This window comes from Scardinius erythrophthalmus (assembly GCF_964197995.2).
Source record: "Scardinius erythrophthalmus genome assembly, chromosome: 1".
NCBI classification, from domain to species: Eukaryota; Metazoa; Chordata; class Actinopteri; order Cypriniformes; family Leuciscidae; genus Scardinius; species Scardinius erythrophthalmus.
The window spans coordinates 49,863,467-49,890,210 of NC_138221.1; the positions used below are offsets into that span (position 1 = coordinate 49,863,467).

The following is a 26,744-nucleotide window of genomic DNA, read 5'->3' on the forward strand; positions in this document are numbered from 1 at the left end:
GTTATTGTTCAGCAGTGTATTTGGTTAAATACAAATAATTTTAATTGATTAATAATATAATATAGTTTACATTTAAATGTTTTATGCCATCCTGGTTGAGGAGCACTGAGACTAGAATAGTTTCATTACGCATATTTTATATGCTGCAAACTCTCGTAATTGTATTTTCCCGATATTCCTTTATTTAGTTCTTCTTACTCTCACATAGGCCTACTTGTTTCAACTGGAATCTGATCTATCTATAGTGTGATAGATGCAACAAACATGCTAATTAGCCTACCGCCCAGCGGTGTATGTACTACAGTCAGCGAGCAGCGTGTCATTAAAGTTGTGCGTAGGTGGCGAGTACTCAGGCTATGCTGACAATTTCTCAACAACTGCTTTATGCCATTAATAATGTGATAATTTTACACACAGCAGCTGTTTGTACTCATTATCAGAAAAAATATTGAGTTCAATAAATGAATACGACACAAACAAATTACAATAGGCCTATACTTTATACCTTATCTTTTCATATGCTGGCAAGACTCTACCCCATCAGCCAATGTTCCTGCTGCATTTCAGATTAAAACAACAGAAAAAGATGCACAGTCTACAAATATATATATATATCCTTTATGAAATGTTGACATGAGGCATTCATGGGCCTGGGGAGGAGCTGAGAGATAACAGGTTGGTAAGATTTTCCCACAACCAAGCAGCATGTGTGGGTAGCCTCCTGTGGCTAATGATGTGTCTGGAGCCCTGATGTAGACAGAAAGAGCGAGATGGTGGGCGTCTAAAGAAACATCTCTTTGGAGAAGATATGTGCAACCTAACCATCTCAGTACGTGTTGTTTAAACTAGATTTTTCCAATATGTATGTATACTTAGATGTAAGGATAGGTTAATGGTTCTGATGTTACATAATAAATAAACAGTTACCATGTAGATTTCGGATAGTTTCTATGAAAATTATATGTGACAGTGTAAAGCCTATACATAATTAAAGGTTAGATTTGGTGAATATTTCAGATGAAAGACCAAGAGGATAAACAGCAAAAAATAAAAATACAATAAAAAATAAAAATTATATAAACATTTACCAAGGTTGCCAGTATTAGTGGAAGACACTGTACTGTATCTTTCAACCTATTGAGATTTTTTATTTTATTTGATGAGCCAATCAGCCACAAAGCAGCTTAATTAACTGCCAATACAGTCTGTTTTTTATTTAAAGGAGGACAGCCTGGTTTCGTGTAATGGGCCAATCAAACCTACTCCATTAAATGAGCAATGGTGAAAATTGTTTATTCCCTGAAGAGGGCATTTTCAACAGGCAATCGCATTTTTTTTACAATCGCAAAGCATTTAATTTAGGCAGGCAAAACCGAGAGATAAGGAAATGGAAGATTTATTTAACAATATAGGCATGAAACAGGCCCAGAAAAAGATATACTGTATGTAGAGAAAGAATAAATCAATATTTTTTTCCCAAAACTTTCTGACGATGAAAAAAGAGGATCAGCAACAAAAATAAATGTATATCGTTCTGCACATGCTTTTATAAACATTCTGCATGTAAGAGACAAACAATTCAAGTAGTTTTTGGTAAACTTATACAACTATATATAAAATAAGTTATTTTAAAGGATGTTGGAAACCAAACAATTCTGGTTACTATTGACTTCTATTGTATGACAAAAAAAAAAAAACCTTTCTCAAATGATCTTCTTTTATGTTCCACAAAAGAAAAAGTCATACAGGTCTGCAACAACATGAGGGTGAGTAAATGATGACAATATTTTGGGTTGAATTGTCCCTTTAGCAGACTTAAAAATGCCAGGGAAATAATATCTTATTATATCATGCAATTAGATACATTTTAAAGGTTTTCAAACTGAAAGAGTTTAAAGTGAGGATTTTGGCTCTTCGTAATCTATGACTCAGTCCTAGGGGACACTGTCTTATGCAAAACCTACGCGGTGAAACAATGTAAAATCAAGCCATATAAAGTAAAATAAACCCAACCAGTGGAAACAGATTTTACCTAAATACAATTAAGCATGACTCATCCTGGCCTTTAAGTCCTACTTTAATCTAAAAAGTGGCAATTTTGAAACAATAGGCACAGTTGTGCACATTCTCGTGCTCATCCAGCATAACCCACATACACTGCTCCCACAATGCATTGCATTTGGCTTAAAATTAGGGCATTATCCATGCAAACAGACAAAGAGCATGTTAGACGACTCTTCTTAATATGTCCATCACTCCTGCTCAGTGATGGCTTAATCAATGTGTCGTTCCTCAGCAGGTCCTGGTTTCACCTGTTTCCCTCCTGTGGATGAAACTATGGGCTCAAGTGTGTGAACAGGACTTGATCCCACCAGATCATTCTGTCTCAGGCCTGTAGGGAAATGTAGCAAGCTGGAACTACAAATCCCGGAATGCAAATGTGAACTGACTGCTATGAGAGGCTCTGATGGGCCGGTTGGTGTAACGGATAAATGGATGGGTGTGGGTGCACTGGGGTGCAGGTCAGATGTCATCTGTACGTTTAAAGACGGATGCGACTGACTCTGGATGTTATGGGTGCACAGAGACAATGTGTTGCCAGGACCCCCACTCCGAACCTGAGGGACCAAACCACTGGACGGAAAGGATGCCGCCAAGCCTAGGAGTGACCCGCCAGTGCAGGGAACATGGTGTCCTAGATAAGGAGAGTTTGGTGTGGTCTGAGAAGTGTGATATGGGTTTGACTGACTCTCTACACCCAAGGTAGCAACCCTTTCCTGGTCAGGGCAGCATGGAAAATAGGCTGAGTGAGAGCTGGGGGCTTGATTGAGGAGCTCAATGTCCCCTTCCTGCCCCAAGACGGAGCCTCTTTCCTGGGCATGGCTGACGCTGCAAATGCACGTGTGCCTGGATCCTAAAGAATCTCTCAGAGAGGGATCCGGCTGCAGGCAAGGACCGGCCGGCATGTTAAAGGCCAGCCTAGACGGCCAGTCGGCGGTAGAGGAGGCCACGTTGGTGCAGTTGGGTGATGTATGACAGTTGAAAGAGCTGAAGGGAGTAAAAGAGGAGGTGAAGTGCGGTGGGGTCATGTGTGAATGCAGGAATTGCATCATTTCGTGGAGCTCCTTGGTCAGTGAGGACACTTCCTGGTTCAGGTGGTTCATCTGGAACAGATCCAAATGTTAATGTCAGAATATTAATGAATAACAAATACTGGTGACAAATGTCATAAATAAGAAAACCTATTTTATTTCTGTTGATTTGCAGTAGGTGTTTTCTGATACCTCTGCATTGAGTTTACGGAGACTCTGTCTGACTTCCTCTGTCTCAAGGAGAAGGTTTGCGCCAACCTGAAACGGGTCTAAAAGAGCCAAAACAAGTAAGAAACTGACAGTTTCATGTGTAGAATTATTATATTATCAGAAGAATCAGTCTCACTGGGATCTCAGTTTTTTTTTTTTTTTATTGCGACCTAAATTAACGGAATTTGCAGCCGTTTTTATTTTATTTATTTTTTACAATGGAAAGTACCAATAATAATTATTATGCATTTGGATAATTAGAGTCAGTGAAGGTAGGAGTACAATTAATGGTGGCTTAAATGTGCATAATCAGTGTGTTTACAGTACATGTACAACAAAACACTGATAACTATTGAAAATAACATGCACACACTGAATAAACTACCAAAATGGGACTAAAGGTTTACATGCAAAGTGACTTTTTTAACATTTATACAATAACAGAACACCGTTTAAGGTTCGTACATGACCTTACAGATTGTCAGGTCATTAAAAGTAATAGGTGTAAGATGCATGTAATTTCATGTGTTGACATATTGATGTTTTGCTAGTATTTAGTTTCAGGAATTTCAGGGGGTGATTAAAGTGATTAAATCCTTACTTAGTTTAAATTTTATTTAATACATTTTAAAAATGTGTTTCTAGACCTGTAATAATTATGCAAATTCATAAATTTGTATAATGCCATGGGAATCATAATAATGAATATAAATAATATATATATTCGGGTAGACATTTTGAGCAAAACATAATTTTTTTAAAATCCATATCCTTAATAAGAGGGGTTTTGAATATTGTTGTGGACAACTAGAGTAAAGAAAAGTTTGAGAACCTTATAAACCATATGATCTAAACCATAATGCTCTAGTCTAATATTAAGGGAAAGTCCACCTCACCTTTGACCTCTGTGTTAGGAGATGGCTCACTGTGCTCAACATTGAAGTGAAAAGCATGTTCGTTATCCTCAATGCCGTCGACAACCCTACAGGACAGACATGAGGACATTAGTGCATCAAAAATCAACATTATCTGCTGTCAATATCAATAGTATTTTATATGAGTGTTTTCTTCTAGAGGTAGTACCACTGAAAATATAGTTAAAGCAAAGAATACAAATAATGAAATAATAAAAAAGTAATAATGAATTCTGGTTTCTGCTTACCGCGGGCTCAGGTCCAGAGGGCTGACACAGTTCAGGGTGGGAATGAGCAGTTTGGCTGGTCTGTGACAGAAGCTGTTGTCTATTCTCTGGGCGGGAACTGCACCTGGAGACAGATCCTCGTGAAGTGGCATCTGAGGAGCAGGGCTTTGTACCCGGGAGCTTTTAATGGGCGATCTGCTGAGTCGGAGCATGCTAAGGTGCCGAAACTCCTCCCCTAACATGGCACTCAGATTAGTCTGAGATGAAGGACCACCCAAGCCAGACAGCAGGGGCTTCCTGCCCTGGTTGTGTCCAGCATACTCCTCTTGCTCTGCCTCCACAATAAAGGGTAGCTTGGAATCGTCAAAGCGTTCCTAGGAGAGATAGAAAGGGATAAAAACAAAGGTAATGTGATTTAGAGGCCACTGGTTGATTTGTTATTATTCTTTTATCATATTACCAGTGCAGAATATATTTGAATGTGTCATAATCACAGCCTTAAAGGCTTTATGAATTGTTTTTGGTTCATTTGCAGAACACAGGAAATGCATGAGTGTTTGAGTGTGAGAAATAAATAGAAAAAGGATTCTTAGAGCAAGTAAGCTACTTGATTAATATTATTTTCTGGAGCTCATAAAAAGCATACCATGCAGTTAAATTGGGATTACTGAATTTTTGGCCTACACTGATAAAAATGGTTCTGTGACCCATTTTGGCCTCTTCCCAACATGCACAGGGGCATATAATTACAGTATGGTGACATTTTTGGCACTTTCCTTTTTACACTTTTGGGGGCAGATTTACTAAACAAGGCAAATCAGCGTGAGATCGCAATTCCAAAACAGCACCGATGGGAGTGGAACGCAGTCAGATCATTTTCATAATGACCAACACAATCTACCAGGTAGCGTTTGGTTTAAGACGTGCTTTTTTGGGGCGTTTAATAATGGCGCAAACACCAGTACATTGACAGTCAAACCTTAGTATGTGATTCATTTAAATACTCTCCTCCCATACATTTTGCGTCTGAAAGGGAATCTCCTACATATGCAATAAGGTCAGCCGCAAAAATAACCATGCCTTTTCAGTGCAAATTTTTCAACTGCGTGTCTTTAATAAATCCTAACAGTAGTTTTTTAACGCCAAAAGAGGATTTGCGTTGGCGCAAGCTGTTAGTAAATCTGGCCCTTGTTGTTGATTTGGTTGCCATGTTTAGAAATGAAAAAAGTATTAAAGGAATATTTTGTGACATCAGGATGACTTTATTGCTTTATTAAAATGATTCTCCATTTTTTTTCTTTTGAAGTTCTGTCATTACAACTCTCTGAGTGTTTGGCATGGTAAGGGGCATGACAATGTTGATATATTTGGTCTTGGTGGAATAGATCTGCTACGCTGCTGCTGCTTTTATTGCTGCTACTGCCAATACATACACAGACGCGCTGCTGTGAGCAAGTAAGAAATGCTGCTGCTGTACAATATAGCACACATGAATTACTCGTAGCAGATCTACACAGGTGGAGCTGGGGAAGATGGAGGGTTCATGAAAGAGCGCTGCAAATGCTGACCAAGTATTTTAAGGTTGAGCTACAAGCTCGTTGACTACTGATAAGCAGGAAACAATCAGCTGTTCCCTATAGATAATGATGTGATTGCAAGCTGATTGAGGTAAGGACCTTTCAGCCTGCATCATCTATAGTTTCATGACTGAACTTTGTATTTGTGAAAGTCTTTTAGTCCCTATAGTGACATATATCCAAGTGAAATGACTTCTTGACAACAAGAAAAAATGTAGTGCGGGACTTGATTTTGTCCATGGGGAATTGATTTGTTTGCTGCATGGTTGTGGTTTGCTGATGTGAGTGACAGGTTGCCCCACCCTTGCACAGGGGGATCGTTAAAAAAATAATAATAATGATGTGCACGGATAAATAATTTATAACAAATACTGCAATATTTCATAAAAAAAAACAAGAATTGTCGATTTAGTTTTTTCATGGTGACATTAAAGGTATAGTTCACTTTGAAATAAAATTTTGGTATGTTTTAGCTTACCTCAAGGGCATCCAAGATGTAGGTGTGTCTTTTTTTCCACAGTAGTTTCAATTTTGATATTTTTAGGTCAAACCGTTCTTGTCTGTCAGTCATATAATGCAGGTCGATGGTCACTGTATCAAAACACAAACACAGAGTGCAAATTAAAACAATTCCCCATCGTCCAAATTAAACAATTCCCCATCGTAAGTACACATTGATGGCCTAAGACACGAAACCAGCGGTTTGTGTGAGAAAACGAACAGTATTTATATCGTTGTTATCTCTTGAACACAGCACACGTCCAAATGATCTGACGGCGGGTATAGATATATAAATAGATGTCGCCTTGGCTACTGCAGTTCATTGGAACGAAACCTTAGCCAAGCGACATCTAGTGTATACATCTATACCCGCCCGCGCCGTCAGATCATTTGGACGTGTGCTGTTTTCAAGAGATAACAACGATATAAATACTGTTCGCTTTCTCACATAAACCGCTCGTTTCGTGTCTTAGGCCATCAATGTGTACTTATGATGGGGAATTGTTTAATTTGGACGATGGGGAATTGTTTTAATTTGGACTCTGTGCTTGTGTTTTGATACAGTGACCATCGACCTGCATTATATGACTGACAGACAAGAACGGTTTGACCTAAAAATATCAAAATTGAAACTACTGCGGAAACAAAGACACCTACATCTTGGATGCCCTTGAGGTAAGCTAAAACATATCAAAAATTAATTTCAAAGTGAACTATCCCTTTAAGAATTTTTTTTAGAGCTACTTAATCTAAATAGATCATTATTATAAGAATGGCTAATTTCAAGTCATGGCAAGACTTCTTGTTGACATCAAGTTGGCAAGTTGACATGTTTACTTAAGAAATTTACATAAAAAAATTAAATACTGAACTAAAAAAAAAAAAAAAAAAATCCATGAAACCGGGTGCCTTTTTTAAGGTCTATGACCACCTCACTTTTTACTGTGTGGGGTTTCAAGATCTCTCTGCTTTCGCAAAATAACATTCAAAATGATTTATGAGTCACTGTTATGTGCATGTCATCGTGTTCCTCTGAGTTTGTGTGAGTGTGCTTCTGTATCCTTCCTTTGGTGTGTGGGTGTGTGTGTGTGTGTGTGTGTAGCTGTTCTGATCATTAAGACAGCTGGCACAGCAATGAGACGGAGGGTCAGTGCCACAAACAGATTGCTAATTCACCTGATTCAGACACATCCAGATGAGTTGCTGTCTGCCAGCTGTGATGTCGCACACACACACAGCGTCTGCAGTTCAGAGTGACACTGATAATTGGGGAGCTTATATAACGTGGCCGTATACAGTGTGTGTGATACAGATGCATGTGTGTGAGCATGAGAGTGTTAATCAAAAGGTTAAAAGAAATGAGAAAAAAATAGTCAAATTTATGGACAATAAATCTGCTTGTTACCTGTGGAAGTCGAGTTGACCGAGAGAATCTGGCATGGCCCTGTTGAGATAAAAGAAAATCCTGAGTACCATTGTGACTCAAGCTCAAACTGAACACAAATACACACTGCCAACGTACAAGAGAAAGGAGTCAGGAGGAAGTCAGTAGATTGATAAAGTTATATAATGGTATTATATAAATCTTTAATACAAGTCTCAAAAATACGTGACTGCCGAATACTGGCTAGTCAGAAATATTCCAGATTCCAGATTTAATTAGCATATAATAATTATTTGAATATGTATTCAAATAATTGATTTAGAATTTTATACACACTGCGGTCAGTAAGATTTCTTTTCAAAGAAACGAATACTTTTATTGAGCAAGGACACATGTTCTTTTGAAATTTCTATTCATTAAGGAATCCTGAAAATAAATGTATCACGGTTTACACAAAAATATTAAGCAGCAAAATGGTTGTCAACATTGATAATAATAATAATAATAATAATAATAAGAAGAAGAGTTTCTTGAGCAGCAAATCAGCATATTAAAATGATTTCTGAAGGCTGCTTACTTTCTGAAGTAATGACTGCTGACAATTCAGTTGTGCCATCACAGGAATAAATTATATTTTAAAATATATAAAAATAGAAAAGAGCGTTTTTAAATTGTAATAATATTTCACAATAAATCTCTTTTTACTGTATTTTTGATCAAATAAATGCAGCCTTGGTGAGCAGAAGAGACCCCAAACCTTTAAACGGTAATCTATGTACACAGTTATGCATTCTAAGTATGTACTGAATATATGTAAAATACATTGATATTCTGAAATTAAGAAATACACGATTCTGTTTATTTTCAAAATAAATGATTAAAATGACATTAGATAATGATTAACTTAAGATTAAATTGTTCATTATGTGAAAAGAAAGAGACTTCTGAGTGATACGGAACACTAGCAGATCTATGTAGGAAGCCAGTTGAATAGGACAACTATATGGTTTAATTGTCATTAACATATTTAATGAACACAAAAAATTTGACTCCCGAAAACAGTGATTGGCCAATCAGAAGTTGGTCAATCAAACATTCCAGATGTAATGCATACTGTATATCAATTATTTGAATTAATATATAATTATCATTGTTATACTGTATATTTAATTGTTAGTTTATATATTGTGTTAATATAAAGCACTGTACCTCTCTGAGGTTGTAGGTGAGGTTGTGGTGTATGTCCTCATTGAAGCGGCTGCCATATTCTGGGTAGAGCTCTAGAACCTCCTGCAGCGCTCGGACGCTGATGTACTGCAGGTCACAGTAGGTCAGAGCCTTCACATCTGCATTAGCTTTGATCACCTGATCCTTCCCAGGCAGGTCAGCACCAATCAGGTCTCCCTTACCTGTATACCAGACAAACATTTTATTACATGTGAGCCAAGCTGTTGTTTGATTTAATTGTGCTAAGATAAACAGACCACATGCAGAACTGAGCTTATCACTTTAATTAATTCTATCACTAATTTATTTGACAGCCAGATGTCTATTCATTTGGTTTGAGTTGAAAACAGCTCCATCAACTGCCACAGCTGGCCAGGCACTAACATTTAATTGTTTTAAAATATTGGTTTGTCTAGATGTAGCCTGCTGGACCTAAATGGACTGAAAGCACTGCCTGTAGGAAGCTGGTTGGATTTGTATTTCAAGATGGGGGGAACAAGACCCTTTAAAGGTGCAGTAAGCGATTTCTGAGAAACGCTGTTGAAAGGTGATAGGACCGAGCACCACAACACACTTGTAGCCAATCAACAGTAGGGGGCGTGTCCACTCATGATGGGGGAGAGAGTAAGGGAGATTTGAACAAAAGAGAGATGGCTGAGAGACATTACAAAAGAGAAAAGCTTAGAGGAATATCACTGGACAAAGAAGGGTTATGATCAGACACAAGCTTTAATATTAGAAAAGCTTTCCAGGCCTGGAGAGACCTAAGCGGGAAGGCCTGAAAACATTCAAGAGTAACATTGGTTTTGCTATGTTTCACAGAATCAAGATATGCTGTTGCTGTAGCTATAGTAACCAGGACTGTTTTGAGTGTCATTGTTTGTCTGGAGTTGCTGTGCAGCTGGTGACTAACAACAAACTCTTGCTTGAATATACACTTGTGTACTGTATGTTAAATTTTCTTCCTTGTCATTCGTTCATCATCTTTCTTTTTTATGAAGTATTATTTTGTCTTCACTTCAGCTATGATAAAGAGACATTGGCTGTGTCCGAAATCGCATAATCTCTTGAGCAGGTACTTATTTTGAATAAGTAATAAGTACTTCACAACTGCTAAAAAAGTATGTTTGATATGTTCGAACGCACTACATTCGCCATGTTGTCATTATCATGCGACCAACCAGCGTCAGTTGTGTCGCTTCGCATGCTATTCACAAATCCTCTCCCGTGGCCTCATGAGATCTTCCATCGTATGCACACTTCAGAATCTCACTGGAAGAAGTGGGCCATCCGGGTACTTTTTGCCTACTGTTTTATGAGTACTGTGAATTCGGACTGTCACATACTGTTTTCGCCTACTATTTAGTAGGGAAGTATGCGACTTCGGATGCAGCCTTCCGCTATTATATTGCGTGTTTTAGGGGCGGAGCAATGAAAGGAGGGGTGTGTTTGGTCGAGCTGATTTCAAACATCAACAGTGTTTCTCAAGAATCGCTTACTGCACCTTTAGGACAAGTCGCTTCACTTGGTGTCTATTTTGGTAACGCCCTTGGACAGCTTTTTTTTTTCTATGTAGATATTTTTCTATACCATCTCTGGAACGTACCTAGTATGGCAAGCACCATGCCGTCCTTGAGGACCTCTAAAGACCCAGAGCAGACGAAATGTTGCGCATGCAGGGCGTCTCCATGGCGAATCAGGTACTCTCCAGGTGCACAGAACGAGGTCTTAATGTGCAAGGATAGTGAACGCAAGCACCCTCTACTGGCAGAGGAGAAGAGAGGCAGCTGCAGAATGTCTTTGTTCAGGTGCATGGCGATGTCTGCCCGCAGCTCGTCTGGGAAGTCATGTAAAAGCTAATGGACAAGTAGACAGATGGATATTACCCACAAAGATCATGTTTACAGTTGTAAAACAAAGAGGCTATTGTACTCTAACACTGTCCCAACTGATCATTATGCGATAGTAATACTGTTTCAGTCGAGTATTAGATGAGCATATCCCTCTTCTTAGAGATCAGAATCTCTCTTTCAGTATGATCTCAAACAGATGCAATACCAGCCGTCTACAGTAGCTGCTGTTTTTCAATAACAGCATAAACTAGTAGCATAACAGATGAGAGTGTAAATGAGCTAGGCCACACTTGGCAGTTGTTTTTTTCTTCCAGATACACATCGCAGGGGAGTAACTAATTAATAGTGCTACTAACTAGGGCTGCACGATATTGAAGAAATTTTTTTGGCGGCTGGCTTGACCTTGTTTCCGTGGAAACGGAAGGCAGGTCTGGCGAGCCGCGGTTTGAAAATACAAGGTCAAGCCAGCCGCCAAAAAATGGATGTGCGCCTATTAAAGGAATACTCCACCGTCTTTTCATATTAAACTATGTTATTCCCTTAACTAAGACGAGTTGATACATACCTCTCTCGTCTCAGTGCGTGCACTCAATCGCTCTGGCGCGCGGCGAAACTTTGTTCACTCAGTTCATTCAATACGGGCCAAGCAGAGAAGCTACCAAACACCTCCACGGTTTCCCTATTTAAACACAGTTACTCGCGTAGTGTAACTCGACCTAGGACGGTGACACAAAACAAAACGTTGCGCTTTTCTAAGCGTGTAAAATGGATAACTATATTGTATGGCGGAATACCATAGCAAGTGCTTATGAGCACTTCGACTTGGCGGAGTAATATCTTCACTCGTGAAAAATCCTCTCACCGGCCCCCGCTCCCTCTGGTGAAGATATTACTCCGCCAAGACGAAGTGCTTACAAGCCCTTGCTATGGTATTCCGCCATACAATATAGTTATCCATTTTACACGCTTAGAAAAGCGCAACGTTTTGTTTTGTGTCACCGTCCTAGGTCGAGTTACACTACGCGAGTAACTGTGTTTAAATAGGGAAACCGTGGAGGTGTTTGGTAGCTTCTCTGCTTGGCCCGTATTGAATGAACTGAGTGAACAAAGTTTCGCCGCGCGCCAGAGCGATTGAGTGCACGCACTGAGACGAGAGAGGTATGTATCAACTCATCTTAGTTAAGGGAATAACATAGTTTAATATGAAAAGACGGTGGAGTATTCCTTTAAGCCGCCTTTTCACAGCACACGACAAACGATAGGACCGGAAGTCATTCGTTTCCAATGGAGAGTCGTACGGGAGCTGCGATCACATGCGAAAGTCTTGTGCAGTGGAAAGGCGGCTTTACTATGATTACGGTAAATTCAGGAACTGCAGCAAGATAACTTTTTTTCATCCGACTACGTTAGCTACTCAGGCAGATGTCCGCGGCCGCGCTGTCGGATGTCGTGCGGGAGATCGCGACTTGACAATGTTTGAAAGAGATTAATTTTCAGTGCACTCAATGTTTTTGTAAAGAGAGTTTACAGTTATAAAGTTAAATAGCTACGTTAAGTGCTTGTATAGAGTTGGTGTATGTTAATTGGGCCTCCCTGAAATGTTAGGCCTATTGTTTTATTTGGTGGAATACACGTTTCATTTTCTGTGACCATACAGTTCAGATGTGTAATGTGAGTTTACTGAAAGAGCGTTTCACTTTTTGACAAGAAGTCACACTACCAGCTTTTTCAATGCTGTGAAACAAAAAGAATTTATTGTTGTCTTTGTTGAATTTGTAGATTGTGTACAGTGTGTGACAGAAATAAAAATTATATGTGCCACCAGAAAAACAGCCTCTTCTGTGTGTGCAACAGGACATAACTGTTCTTAGACCTGATTCTTTGTCTGGATTCATAAGCAGTCCGCACTACATTTAAACATCCATATAATGACTCCAGTGTATACTGCTGCTCTATTTCTTGAATCCTCAACAAATCTTGAGACTGACAGAAATCCACATAGGGTTTGAATGTGAGCACAGAGATCTCAATGCAGCCTATCATGCACAAAATAATCTGTTCTCTTTGCATTTGGTCAATACATTGGTCAGCACATTATTAAAAAAATGTCTGATTTCATGTTCATTGCTACTTACTCCAAAAAGTAAAAACTGTAACTGAAAAGAAAACAGGATTACTTTGAATAGCATTAGCATCATTATAAAGTTGTGATGAAGAGCTGAGCAAGTCTTGCATATGTATTTCTGGGTATGAGAGTGTATATGTATATATGAAAGGAAAATGTATGTGTGTGTGAGAGAGTAGAAATGTATGTATGTGAAAGGAGAATGTATGTGTGTGTGTGCGCTGGGGCGCTGTAAAGGGGGGGTAAACGATGACGATTCTCGGGGCCCATGACTAAGAGGGGGCCCAGAGAAGCCCCCAATAAAATTGTGGTGCTTAAAAAATTTTGATAGTAAAAATTATTAACTTTAAATTATTCTATTTGCTGTTTCCTGGTGTCAAAAAAATGTATTTGTTTAGGAAACACAAACGTCCGTGGGCCCCTCTCCCCCTCTCGATTATCATAAAATGGTTCAGTCCGCCCAAATTGTATCCAGGCAACACAAACAGCTTGACTTAACTTATAGCGCCGGTGTGATGAAGTATCATAGAACCGAACGGTTTGTTGGACCATTTTTCCTGCCGACCAAAGTTTCATTATTTCAAATGTAGGCGCGTTGCGCGTGGCAAGCGCGCTCATAATGTAAGGCCGGTGACACACTGGATGCGTGGCGTAAGCGCAGGCCCGGAGTGGGTAATCGGGAGAATCGGGAGTATTCCCGGTGGGCCGCTTCACTTTTGGGCCGGTCGCGGATTTTTTTTTTTTTTTTACATTTCAATGTCACATTAGTTACATTAGGATACACACGTTCCGCATTCTGCCACCACAGCGCGCAACTCAGCATGGGTTGTACCATGTGAGGGAGTTCTCCCCTCCCCTCCTATAGAAATGGTTGGGTCCATAGCCCGTCTTTTCAAAACGTTAGGGAGGCTACCGCGGCTCCGCCGGCGCCTACCGATAGCTGGGCCGGCTGTAACGGTACGCGTCAGGGAGGATGGATGGGAGGAAGAGGCCAGGAGGTAGGCTATGGAAGCTTTGTTTCCGCCACAGAATAAAACATTTTAAAAGATAATTGCGACTTTTTATCTCGAGTTTACATCTCGCAATTCTGACTTTTTTTCTCAGAATTGCGAGATATAAAGTCAGAATTGCCTGAAATAAAGTCAGAATTGCGTGTTAAAAAGTCAGAATTGTGAGATATAAAGTCAGAATTGCCTGAAATAAAGTTGCAATTGCGTGTTATAAAGAATTGTGAGATAAAGAGTCAGAATTGCGTGATATAAAGTCGCAATTGCTTCTTATAAAGTCAGAATTGCAAGATATAAAATCAGAACTGCCTGAAATAAAGTCGCAATTGCTTATAAAGTCAGAACTGCAAGATATAGAGTCAGAATTGTGTGATATAAAGTCATAAAACGTGTTATAAAGTCACAATTGCGAAATATAAAGTCAGAATTGTGTGATATAAAGTCGCAATTGCTTATAAAGTCAGAACTGCCAGATATCGAGTCAGAATTGTGTGATATAAAATCATAAAACGTGTTATAAAGTCAGAATTGCAAATTATAAAGTCAGAATTGTGTGATGTAAAGTCGCAATTGCTTATAAAGTCAGAACTGCAAGATATAAAGTCAGAATTGCGTGTTATAAAGTCAGAATTGCGAAATATAAAGTCAGAATTGCGAAATATAAAGTCAGAATTGCGAAATATAACGTCAGAATTGTGTGAAAAAGTTGCAATTGCTTCTTATGCTTCTTATAAAGTCTAAGTGAATTATTATTTAACCTTTACATTATTTGTTAACCCATGGTATTAATACTAACTACACAATAGTACGAGCTGAACTGTTGCTTCATTTATACAATTTTAAAAAAGGGCTAATTTGGAATTCCACCATGGAAAAAGTGGGCCGGTCTTGGGCCTGAAACTCCCGGGCTGAAAAGTGGCCCCACTCCGGCCCTGCGTAAGCGTCTCAGCTGCGTGGCGTGTCCGTTTTTATTTCGGCTCCCATGTTAACAGGTTAGAGCTTGCACACTGCGTGCGTGACACGCGCGTCTCAGGCGCGGCTCGAGCCGCGCGGAAAACGCGTGCTTGCTAGAAATAGAACCGACGCCTATTTTTCACGCGACACGCAAGCGTCTTGGAAGCGTTTCCAAGCCAAATTGAATAGGAAAAGTGTTTATATGAAATTTTGACACGAATACATATTAATAACCCAGCAAGCAATAGCCGTCTTTTCAACGTCTGGGTTAAATATAGACCCGATATAGTCCGGCTATGTGTAACCCACTTTTAGCCCAAATAACATTTAATCTGGATAAATGTATTTTTTTCCAAAATAACTTGTGAGATGTATGATATTCCATCATGTAAGCAAAGTCTACCGTGATTACAAGTTGTTTGGCTTACTTTATTTTAGGCTACATGTTATAGGCTGTGCGTAGCCACGATTTAGCTCGTATTCAGACCCGGCTATGCGTAACCCACTTTTAGCCCAAATAACATTTAATCTGGATAAATGTATTTTTTTTCCAAAATAACTTGTGAGATGTATGATATTCCATCATGTATGCAAAGTCTACCGTGATTACAAGTTGTTTGGTTTACTTTATTTTACATGTTATATGTGTAGGCTGTGCGTAGCCACGATTTAGCTCGTATTCAGACCCGGATATGCGTAACCCAATTTTAGCCCAAATAACATTTAATCTGGATAAATGTATTTTTTTCCAAAATAACTTGTGAGATGTATGATATTCCATCATGTAAGCAAAGTCAGATGTGATTACAAGTTGTTTGGTTTACTTTATTTTATATGTTCTATGTGTAGGCTGTGCGTAGCCACGATTTAGCTCGTATTCTGACCCGGCTATTGTAGCCCACTTTTAGTCAAAACTGATTAATTGTAGCCTAGTTTTTTTGCCAGGCAGTGCATGAAATGGTTGATATTCCATCATGTTCGCATTGGTAATGATATCTGCAAGGTTCAATGTGACATTTTACGACATGGTCGATCTGTTGTCACGATTTAGCTCCAAATTGGACGGGCTATATGCGGTCTGCTTTAGCCCACCTGGCGAAATCAAAGCAATCTGGTCAACGTACGGCTTGGCTATAGCCCTGATTCAGACCAGCGAGCTAGTATAAGAATATTAGTCTTAAAAATGTTTTCGCTCACACAGCTTAATGTTTGCTGTCACACATAAACATAACATTCATACACAATCTACGATATGACTGTCATTTCAAATTAAATCAAATGCAATTGCATTTCTCAACCGCTAGATGGCACAATCGAAACACTACTGAGACATGACTACTGGGACTGGGACTACTGGCATTGCGCGACTAGATCACTTTAGCCAGATCTCGCGATAAACATTTCCTCCATTTTCAATTTTATTTTACACGAGGCTGCTGTCAGAGAGCAACGGGCGAGCAACACTCTGAAAACCTTCAAATTTCTACTTCGGTCTTGTAAGTATGCGTGTTATTTTTGTTATGTTCATTGTTTAAATTAGTTAGTTGTTATAATGTGTAGAAACCGTGACATTTTAACATTACCATTGCAGAGTACTATTTTTCTCCAACAAGTTAACGTTACTTGCACGTGTTATTGCAACTGTGTGCCCTTAATCTAAAATGTATCTAAATTCAAGGTGGTAAGCATGAAACTATGAAACTTATCATTACTATTTTTTATTAATATTAAAGATACCAATATATTTTTGTTTTTAGATTGGAGTAAGAAATAATAGTTTTTGATTTAATGCAAATTTTCAAAGTATACTTTACATAAAACTTAACAGCAACATAGTGCAACATGAAAAGAAATTATAAAAAAATATTTTTTCCTTTCCAATTAATAAAAGGTAGTGGCAAACAGTAAAGTCTTTAAACTTTATTTAAAAGAATTAAAATATGCAGCATACATTCAGTTTTCAGTGAATTTGTTTCAGATATATGGTGCATAAAAACCGCAATGCTGCTTCTCCATGTTTTGTTTTGACTTTTTTTTTTTAATTTTGACTTATAAATTTGATATAAAAGTAGCTGGCTACTGTCCCAGATGACCTGAGAGGTCTACTCTGGATGGTTCATAATGTATCAGAAGATTAGAAATTTACTTTGGCCTTAAAATGTTAATTAATTTAATAACCAGCTGTAGTATTTTGATATGAATTCTTTGACAGACATATAGCCAGTGTAAAAACCTCAGAACTGGAATGATGTAATCCACTTTATTCGATTTCAAGACACTGTTTATCGCAAATTATCCAGCAATCAGTCAACAAAGTACAGCAATTGAATATACAGAACACTTGTCAATGACTACCATTAAATGTCTTGTTACCAACATTCTTCAAAATATATATTTTTTTGTGTGTGTTCAACAGAAGAAAGCCATACATGTTTGGAACCAAGTGAAAGTGAGTAAATGCTTACATGATTTTTTTTTTTAGTGAACTACCCCTATAAGTATCTTTTTATGTTCATTAGAGTTATATGAGTAAGTGATAAAGAATGATTTATAGGGATAGTTCACTTTGAAATTAAATTTTGGCATGTTTTAGCTTACCTTAAGGGCATCCAAGATGTAGGTGTCTTTGTTTCTGAAGTAGTTTCAATTTTGATATTTTTAGGTCAAACTGTTCTTGTCTGTCTGTCAGTCATATAATGCAGGTCTATATGGTCACTACCTGAAAGAGCACGATTGTTGTCACGATTTGTTATGATTTCTCTTACATTGAGCGCGCTTTTTGACGTGCCTACATTTGTAATTAAAAAATTTTGGTCAGCAGGAAAAATTGTCTAACGAACAGTTCTGTTTAAAAATACGTACTGAAATCGAACCGAAAGCCTCGTACAGAATGGTTTAATACGTGTATCGTTACACCCCTAAAATATATATGTGTGTATATATATATATATATATATATATATATATATATATATATATATATATATATATAATTAGTGCGTCACCATTATGCAGGCTAAAATGTTTAATTATTGATATTAATTTATTAATAATATTGATATAAATTCTTTCCAGGGTTTCCCCAGACGCAGTGATGACCAACTTTCCTTCGGCGACTGAATGGGAAATAAAAAATGCAATTTCTGGTCATTTTAAACAAGCACCAGGAAGAGATGGGGGTGGTGGTTTTGGATATAAAGCTAATAATTCATTCTTAAAAAATTTAGTATCTTAAGTTGTTTTACATATTTTCCAATATTTTATTTGTTAATTTTTATGTTTGAATGTTGTCTAAGTTGTTAATATAATTGTTCTAAATAAATCCTTTATATTCAATTAGTTTGGATGGATTTTCATTTATGAGAACCTGTTATATTTGAGTGAAAAGAATCCTTATGCCTCATTTTGTTGTCTATTACATGTATATGTAGTGTAATTGATGACTAGTCTATTCTTGGGCTATGGTTAGACGTCTATTAGATTTTCACTGACAGCCCAAAATCAGCCTTGTTTTAGCCTAGACCCATATTGCCTGTCTATTAGACGTATATATGTAGTCGTTTAATAGCTGTCTAATTGATGACTAGTCTATTCTTGGGTTATGGTTAGACGTCTATTAGACGTATAAATATAGTCATTCAATAGCTGTCTGATTGTCTATTCTTGGGCTATGGTTAGACGTCTATTAGACGTATACATGTAGTCATTCAATAGCTGTCTATTCTTGGGCTATGTTTAGACGTCTATTAGATTTTCACTGACAGCCCAAAATTAGCCTCGTTTTAGCCTAGACGTCTGGGCTGTGTTTAGACGGCTATTAGACGTCTATTAGACGCAAAATTGCTTGCTGGGAAATGTCATTTTGATGTTTGAAAGTGTCTAGGGTTTGACATAAATGCAAATATAAATGCAATTTAAAAAAATAATATCGATTTTCAAAAACTGCACCTGTCAATACAGAATTAAATATTCTTATAGTCTATATTGCCGTCAACACTGCCGACGTTGTCTTTGCTGCTATATATTTGTTTAACATGAAGTATAGGCCTTCAACAACTCTCTCCCCATGAGTCAAATATATCACCAATATGTCACCTAGCAGCAGCAGCGCCGCGTCAGACACGCTTCTGGTGTGCAAAGACATGGAAAACGCGACGCAGCCGACACGCAACAGAAACGCCACGCTCACGCCACGCATCCAGTGTGTCACCGGCCTTACACAGCGGTAATAAGAGATCCAGTAAATAAATCATTTGAATTCGCCACAGAAGTAATAACATCGCTGTGAGATCTAGTGAGAAACATTCACATTTCTCCGTTTTTAACGGATCAAACAGCGCGTGGAAGCCAGGAAGAAACATTGTGCCATGAATGAACTATACAGTGTCCATAGATCAGCAACATTCACCATGGATTTACTGTGGTAACACTAACTGCAACCATGGAAGTTTGGCAGGAATAGTAGGCTATAATGGCTTCAAGTAACATTACGTCGGTTTTATTTTGACATTATGAATACAATTGCTGCCCTCAAATGTTAATATGAACTAAAAATAGACCTTTGTTTATAACTACTACAATATTAGGTTACATTTCATTTTTTTCCAAGGAGCTGTTTTGTTTATGCTCCTAAGAAGAGTCTATTATAGCTCCATCATTGGTCAAAGTGTATTAGTGTATTTATTATTTTTTTAATAAATAAAATAATAATAATAAAAAAAAATCTCTGGCATTTATTTCTTTTTGCTGTATCGAAAACGTACCAAACCGTGACACAAGTGTATCGTATTGAACCGAACCGTGAATTTTGTGATACGTTACACCCCTACTATCTATATCTCTCTTATCTATCTGTCTACCCCTCTGAAGCAATGGTTGAAGCAATTTGAATGCTGAGAAACTTTACTAAGATGATTTGAAAAGTTAGTTTATCTGTTTATTGTTATGAATGTTTGATATTTACCAAAAACATCACTTTGCAGTGTGTTGTTGAATGAGTTTTTTTTATAATAAATGTATTTTTAATTAAAACATTTGTTAGTAATAGTCATTATTGGGATTTGATCTGGTGTTTTACGACTGCATAATGGGTGCGATGTAGGTCTTAATTTTCATTAAAGTGGTCTTAAAAAGGTCTTAAAGTCTTAAATTTGGGGTGATCAAACCTGGGGAAACCCTGGAAAGAGGCAAAGGGTCGACAGTATGTGTTACCCAATATTTCACAAGAAAAGGTGGGTTTGTAAGTAGGCCTAAATTGTTAGTGGACCGCCCGTGACAATGATCGTAGCCTACGGCACTTTTCTGTGCGTACGCACGCTTTGTACATGAGGCCCCAGGTCTCTACGGTAGCATTTTTCGACAAGTTAGCACGTTTCGATAGAGCAGGGTGCAGCGGGTGCACGGCTTTGCCTCATATACATACAAATATAGATATATGTGAATACACTATATGACACATGTACAGCTATGCACAGTATATACATTATACAGTACTGAAGTAGTGCAGTATTACAGAGGACAAATTACGGGTGTGGACATGGGATGGAGTTCAATTGTCTGATTGACTTAAATATATGAGAATGATAGTCAAAATACCATAAACCATGATTTTATGTAAATTAATATGAAAAAAGTCTCAGCTGTGTTGGGGGCCCTGTCAAGATTCTTTTCATGGGGCCCAAAATCCTTAGCAGCACCCCTGTGTGTGCGTATAGAAATGTATGTATGTGAAAGGAGAATGTATGTGTGTGAGAGTAGAAATGTATGTATGTGAAAGGAGAATGTATGTGTGTGAGAGTAGAAGAATGGATTTTGGCTTGTACGGCCCCTCATATCTTTATGTGCATTCTTTATATACACTACTATTCATACATTCTGTTTGGAGTCAGTAAGACTTTTTAATGTTTTTGAAATAAGTCTCATATGCTTTGCTGCTCAAGAAACATTTCTTATCATTATCAATGTGGAAAACTGTTCTGCTGCTTAATATTTTTTTGTGGAAACTGTGATATAATTTTTATTCAGGATTCTTTGATGAATGGAATAGAATGAAAAGATCCTTTATTTAAATCTTTTGTCTTTACTTAAAATCTTACTTTGATCAATTTAATGTGTCCTTGCTATCTATCTATCTATCTATCTATCTATCTATCTATCTATCTATCTATCTATCTATCTATCTATCTATCTATCTATCTATCTATCTATCTATCTATCTATCTATCTATCTATCTATCTATCTATCTATCTATCTATCTATCTATCTATCTATCTATCTATCTATCTATCCAAGTTACAAGCTACTAATTTAAAGTAGCTTCTCATACACGGCACCTAAGCTTCCTTTAGATATGGATCTTTTCACTGTGGCCTATCCAATTACCATTCTTATTGCTTTAACAATGACAGTTTTCGGCATTAATGTAATTCTCAGGAAGCTATAATTAGTCCATTGAAAGTAGATGTGACCCAGATCTTTGCTCATGAATTGTCCTCTATTTGATGATGCTAGTATATTATCAAACTCTGATGGGGGCTTTTACACTCTTAGAAAAAAAAAAGTTAATTGAGGTTCTATATTTAACCCTTTATTTTGCTCTTTAATGAACTCAATAGAACACTTTATTCCAAAAAAAAAAAAAAAGATTCAATCTAAGCCTCCACACGATTAAATATTGAAGATAAAGCAAGTGAATTAAACTGTCATGCCACTGTGTAAATACTTTAGTCATATGTTCCGCAGCTCCCACTCAAGAGCCATGGTCATGTGATGGTTTGTTGGGTCTCACCTCGTTTGCGTTGATACCATTGTTGACAGACCAGGTGGTCTGGAAGTACTCCAGCATGCGCTGTTTCAGCTGCTGAGGCAGGCGATGCACACGGATAAAGTCCTTCAGATCCTTCATGCGTGTGTGGTAGAGCGAACGACGAGAGTACATGCGCTGGATGATGGCTGTCACATTACCAAACACCACCGCATGCATCAGGGCTGTGACAAGATTGAGAGAGTCTGAATCATCTCAGTGAACAATATGTTCTGCATTTTAAATTAGACACCGAACTTTCCAAAATGAAACACTTGCTTATTTTTTTTTTTTTTTAAATGGATATCAAAAAGAGGCTTGTTTGACCTACAAACAAGTTAATTATACATTAGGCCTGAAATATGCGCTGGTGAACACACCCCCGATAAGCATGGTGCAGATGGAGAAGATCTTCTCAGCGTCTGTGTTGGCACAGACGTTTCCGAACCCGACGCTAGTCAGACTGCTCAACGTGAAGTAGAGCGAAGCAATGTAGGCGCTGCGCAAAGATGGGCCCCCAACTGTACCATTCGTGTAAGGAGTCTCCAGACGCTTACCCAACTCCTGCAGCCAACCTACAGACGACAGGAACAGAGGAAAAGAAGAAAAAAAATAAGGGATTGAAACTTTGACTTGAAAATCCAGTGATCTAAAAAAGAAGCTAACAGTTGATTTACACTAGCTACCATTCAAAAGTTTTGGGTCAGTATTTTTTTAAATAAACATTTATTCATAATTGACATTATAAAAAAACTTTTATTATGTTACAGAACATTTCCATTTCAAATAAATGCTGTTCTTTTGAAATGTATATTCATAAAAAAATTATGGTTTCCACAAAAATATGACTGTTTTCAACATTGATAATAAGAAATGTTTCTTGAGCATCAAATCAGCATAATAGAATGATCTGTGAAGGATCATGTGACACTGAAGACTGGAGTAATGATGCTGAAAATTCAGCTTTACCATCACATGAATAAATTACACTTTAAAATATATATATTGTATATGTATGTATATGCTTATATGAGTAATAAATTAGTAAATTGTTTAAAGTTTAAAATGTGAAAATACATTATTTAAATGCGAAAAGTAGATGTGCATGCAACAAAAGGCACTTTAAATAAATTAAAAAAGAACTGTTCTCTATTTGAATATATATATATTCAAATAGAGAACATTTCTTTTTAAATTGTCATAATATTGTACAATATTACTGTTTTTACTGAACCCAGAACTTTTGAATGGTAGAGTTAATACACAGAGAAAACATACAGTCCCTCACCGATGTCCCAGGTCAGGGGGTCATTGCTGGCAAGCTCTTTGCGTCCGATAACGTACCAAACACAGGCCAACCAATGTGCCAGCAGGGCAAATACAGACATTAGTAGTGTCAGGACCACAGCACTGTACTGAGAATAACCATCCAGCTTCTGCAGCAAGCGCAGGAGACGCAGCAAACGCACCGTCTTCAACAAGTGCACAAGGGAAGTCTATAAAACAAACACACACATTAAGAGCAGCCTTCCAAAATATCCATAAGTAAATAGAAGAGATATGCCAGCCAGTCACAACTGAATAAATGTTTGAATTTGTATGCATATGATTATATGAGTAATAAATTAGTAAATTGTTTGAGGTTTAAAATGTGAAAATATATTATTTAAATGCGAAAAATATTTATATATTTTGAATATATTTTTGTTGTTGCTTGTAGATGTGCATGCAACAAAAGGCACTTTAAATAAATTTAAGCATGCAAGGAAAGAGTCAAGCAGACAAAACAACCATATTTTATACTATTTAAAACTTTAATATGTATTTTTACCACTGATATGTTGAATAAATAGAGCAGGTCAAAGGGCAGAGCAGCGATGAGGTCCATGATGAACCAGGTAGTACAGTAGTGCAAACAGATCGAGCGCGCATCATAAACCACCTGACCCGCAGGTCCAACGTAGGTGGTTCGGAAATTCAGAATGATATCTGGGGGAGGGATGACAAGCCCTTTTTAGAAATACGATTTGTTAACAGCATTCAGAAATCAAATAATATTACTTACCAGAGCACTCACAATTTTATAAACAGTGTCCTTTAAACTGAAGACAAATATTGACTGTGGATGCATGAATATTAAAACATGCTAATTGGAGTGATGAAGCCTTGTACATGCTGGGCTAAATAAATATTCATGGATCCTGTGCAGATTCTCATTACATAGAACATTTAGTGCTATCAACCAATTATTTAACCACATCTGTGTACATGAGATTTATTAAATTACTGCTGGCTTCAGGTCACAGTGGGGCTTCTGCACTATTATTTTTGCATAAAAAGAGACTCAGTTTTATGCTTTGTGTAAAAAGCAGATTATATTGAGAGTGTGGATTATAAAGATGGTCTCAGTTGGAAACGAGGGTGTGATTGTCACTTTGTTAACATGTTTAAGGTGAAAGCAGCTCTATGCGGATGTCAGAAGTTAACACTGTTTAAAAATGGAACAGAGGTGGAAATGAACCCCAAGAACAGATACATGTAGGACACAATTTTCCACAAAAGCAACAACGGTGACACATACCGAGGATGAAGAGCATCTCCACAGCTATGTCGCTGACGATGGTGGTTCTGGAGGCCGAGTCACAGTCCGGGTTGTCTTGTTCGCTGTCATCGGGGGCGGAGAAGCAGACGTTGTAGGGGACGGTGACAGCTACATAAAAGGTTGCAAGGAGGATCAACCAATCCCACAATGCTTTGCACAAGCTGTAATGAAGCAAAATGAAGCGGGATTTCTGCACCGACGCCACCTTGTATTCCGGAAGAGTTGGCTGTGAAAAAACATGCTGTGAAAAGAACATGGGAAACACTTTATTTTTACATATGTTACATGCAGTTACTATAGTAATAATAACTATAAATTAAACCAAACCAAACCATAATATTGCTCAATACTTAAATGTATAATTACAGTGTAACAAAGAAAGCTTAAAATAAAGAAATATCTTTTTATTTCTACACCCACAAAATGCCTCCAAATGTATTTGAATTATAATAAACCCTACACATTTGTGACCCTGGACCACAAAACCAGTCTTATGTGTAATTTTTTTTAAATTGAGATTTATACATCACATGAAAGCTTAATAAATAACCTTTTAATTGATGTATGGTTTGTTAGGATAGGCAAATATTTGGCCGAGATACAACTATTTGAAAATCTGTATTCTGAGGGTGCAAAAAAATCGAAATATTGAGAAAATCACCTTTAAAATTGTCCATTTCTATTGGCGATAGTGCTGCATCCATTCAGAAAAATAAATGTTTTATATATTTAAGGTGGGAAATTAACCAAATATCTTCATGGAACATGATCTTTACTTAATATCCTAATGATTTTTGGCATAAAAGAAAAATCTATAATTTTGACCCATACAATGTTTTGTTGGCTATTGTCACAAATATACCCGTGCAACATAAGACTGGTTTTGTGATCCAGGGTCACATTTCAGGAAAAAAAGTAGTTTGAAACTAGGACATAATCATTATTACTAAGAGCCTCTTAAGTGGAAGGGTTTTCTTTTTTATGCGCAAGCAAATTATTTCTCAGCAGTTAGCGATTTGAGAGTTGATATGAATCATAAAAGCTGCATGCAATGTCTTCTCAGTAATTAAGCTTTTTAGGCAGTCGTTTTTCTGACTTTAATGACGGCTGATCCAAATATTCTTTAATACATATCTTGTGTGAATGTGGGCCACGCTGTGCCTGTATTATTGGAGATTTTAAATTAACTGGTGACCCAGCATGCCCAAATGTTCAATGTGCATGTGCTGTCACCTCTTTAAAAAGAAAACGAATAGTAGCCTAACAGAAGTTGTTTCTCGCTTTATTGTTTCTCACAGTTAAAACCATCTGAAATAGATAAAGTTAACTTTATCTAAAAAAAAGGGGACATATTTTTAAGGGGACCTATTATTATGCTTTTTACAAGATGTAATATAAGTCTCAGGTGTCCCCAGAATGTGTTTCAGCTCAAAATACTCCACAGATATTTTTTTACCATGTTGTAAATTATACCATTTGTGAGTGAAAGGAAAAACATGCTGTTTTAATGTGTGTGTCTTTAAATGCAAATGAGCTGCTGCTCCCCTCCTCTTTCCAAAAGAGGGCGGAGCCTTTACAGCTAGTGCCTCGGATACTCTGCCGAAAACTAACAAAACATCTGCTTGGTTTTGATAACATCTATATCGCGGTCACGCTCACGTGACATTGCAGTTCTTCATCATCATGACAGTAACAAGTTTATTATCTGCATTTTAAAGCCATATCAGTCTAAACTTGATATATGGTTTTCTGAGCGCATACATCCGAAGCACATGCACAAAGCTGGATGTCAGACGGCGTGTCCCGAGAGTATTAAACTAAGTTCTTTTTCACGCGCTTAAATAAAAATGTCAAATACACTCAAGGTTATGTCAAACACACACAAAGGTCAGTTATGTCTGTGAACATAAACAGCAGGAAAAGAATTCGCATTTGTATATTAGATCTGTGTATTAAGGTGAAAGCAGCATAATATACAGTACCTACTTCTATTTATGCTGTTAATATGAATCAAACAACAAGAAATAAAGAAAATAACTTGCTGCCCTAGACTGAATAACTTAGTAGCTTTAATAAGAATATATTTATCACTTGAATGCTGCTATAAAACGCTAAGGGGAGGAGGAGCTAAGCTAATAGGGCAGAGTCTGTCAGCAGTTGTGGGCGGGGCCTAGGCATTTGTGATGTCGCAAAAGCTACAATCTGCAAACGGCTTTGTTCTGAGACACTGCTTATGATTTATGGGGATTAAAAAAAAAGGAGTGGGTG

General features: G+C 37.5%; 1 protein-coding gene across 1 annotated transcript in view; it reads right to left on the reverse strand.

The window, feature by feature from the left end:
* Nucleotides 1-1,280: 1,280 nt before the first annotated feature.
* The window catches only part of kcnh4a (potassium voltage-gated channel, subfamily H (eag-related), member 4a), a gene marked incomplete at its 5' end in the record, with an annotated part of 36,742 nt that continues 11,278 nt past the window's right edge, over nucleotides 1,281-26,744 (reverse strand). Inside the window, 12 exons of the mRNA XM_081374534.1 lie at nucleotides 1,281-3,164; nucleotides 3,285-3,361; nucleotides 4,199-4,284; nucleotides 4,465-4,817; nucleotides 7,927-7,965; nucleotides 9,115-9,314; nucleotides 10,739-10,988; nucleotides 21,860-22,059; nucleotides 22,255-22,449; nucleotides 23,163-23,370; nucleotides 23,706-23,863; nucleotides 24,456-24,717. Of these exons, the coding sequence (XP_081230660.1) occupies nucleotides 2,274-3,164; nucleotides 3,285-3,361; nucleotides 4,199-4,284; nucleotides 4,465-4,817; nucleotides 7,927-7,965; nucleotides 9,115-9,314; nucleotides 10,739-10,988; nucleotides 21,860-22,059; nucleotides 22,255-22,449; nucleotides 23,163-23,370; nucleotides 23,706-23,863; nucleotides 24,456-24,717 (2,919 nt within the window). The 3' untranslated portion in view covers nucleotides 1,281-2,273. The remainder of the gene's footprint in view (nucleotides 3,165-3,284; nucleotides 3,362-4,198; nucleotides 4,285-4,464; nucleotides 4,818-7,926; nucleotides 7,966-9,114; nucleotides 9,315-10,738; nucleotides 10,989-21,859; nucleotides 22,060-22,254; nucleotides 22,450-23,162; nucleotides 23,371-23,705; nucleotides 23,864-24,455; nucleotides 24,718-26,744) is intronic.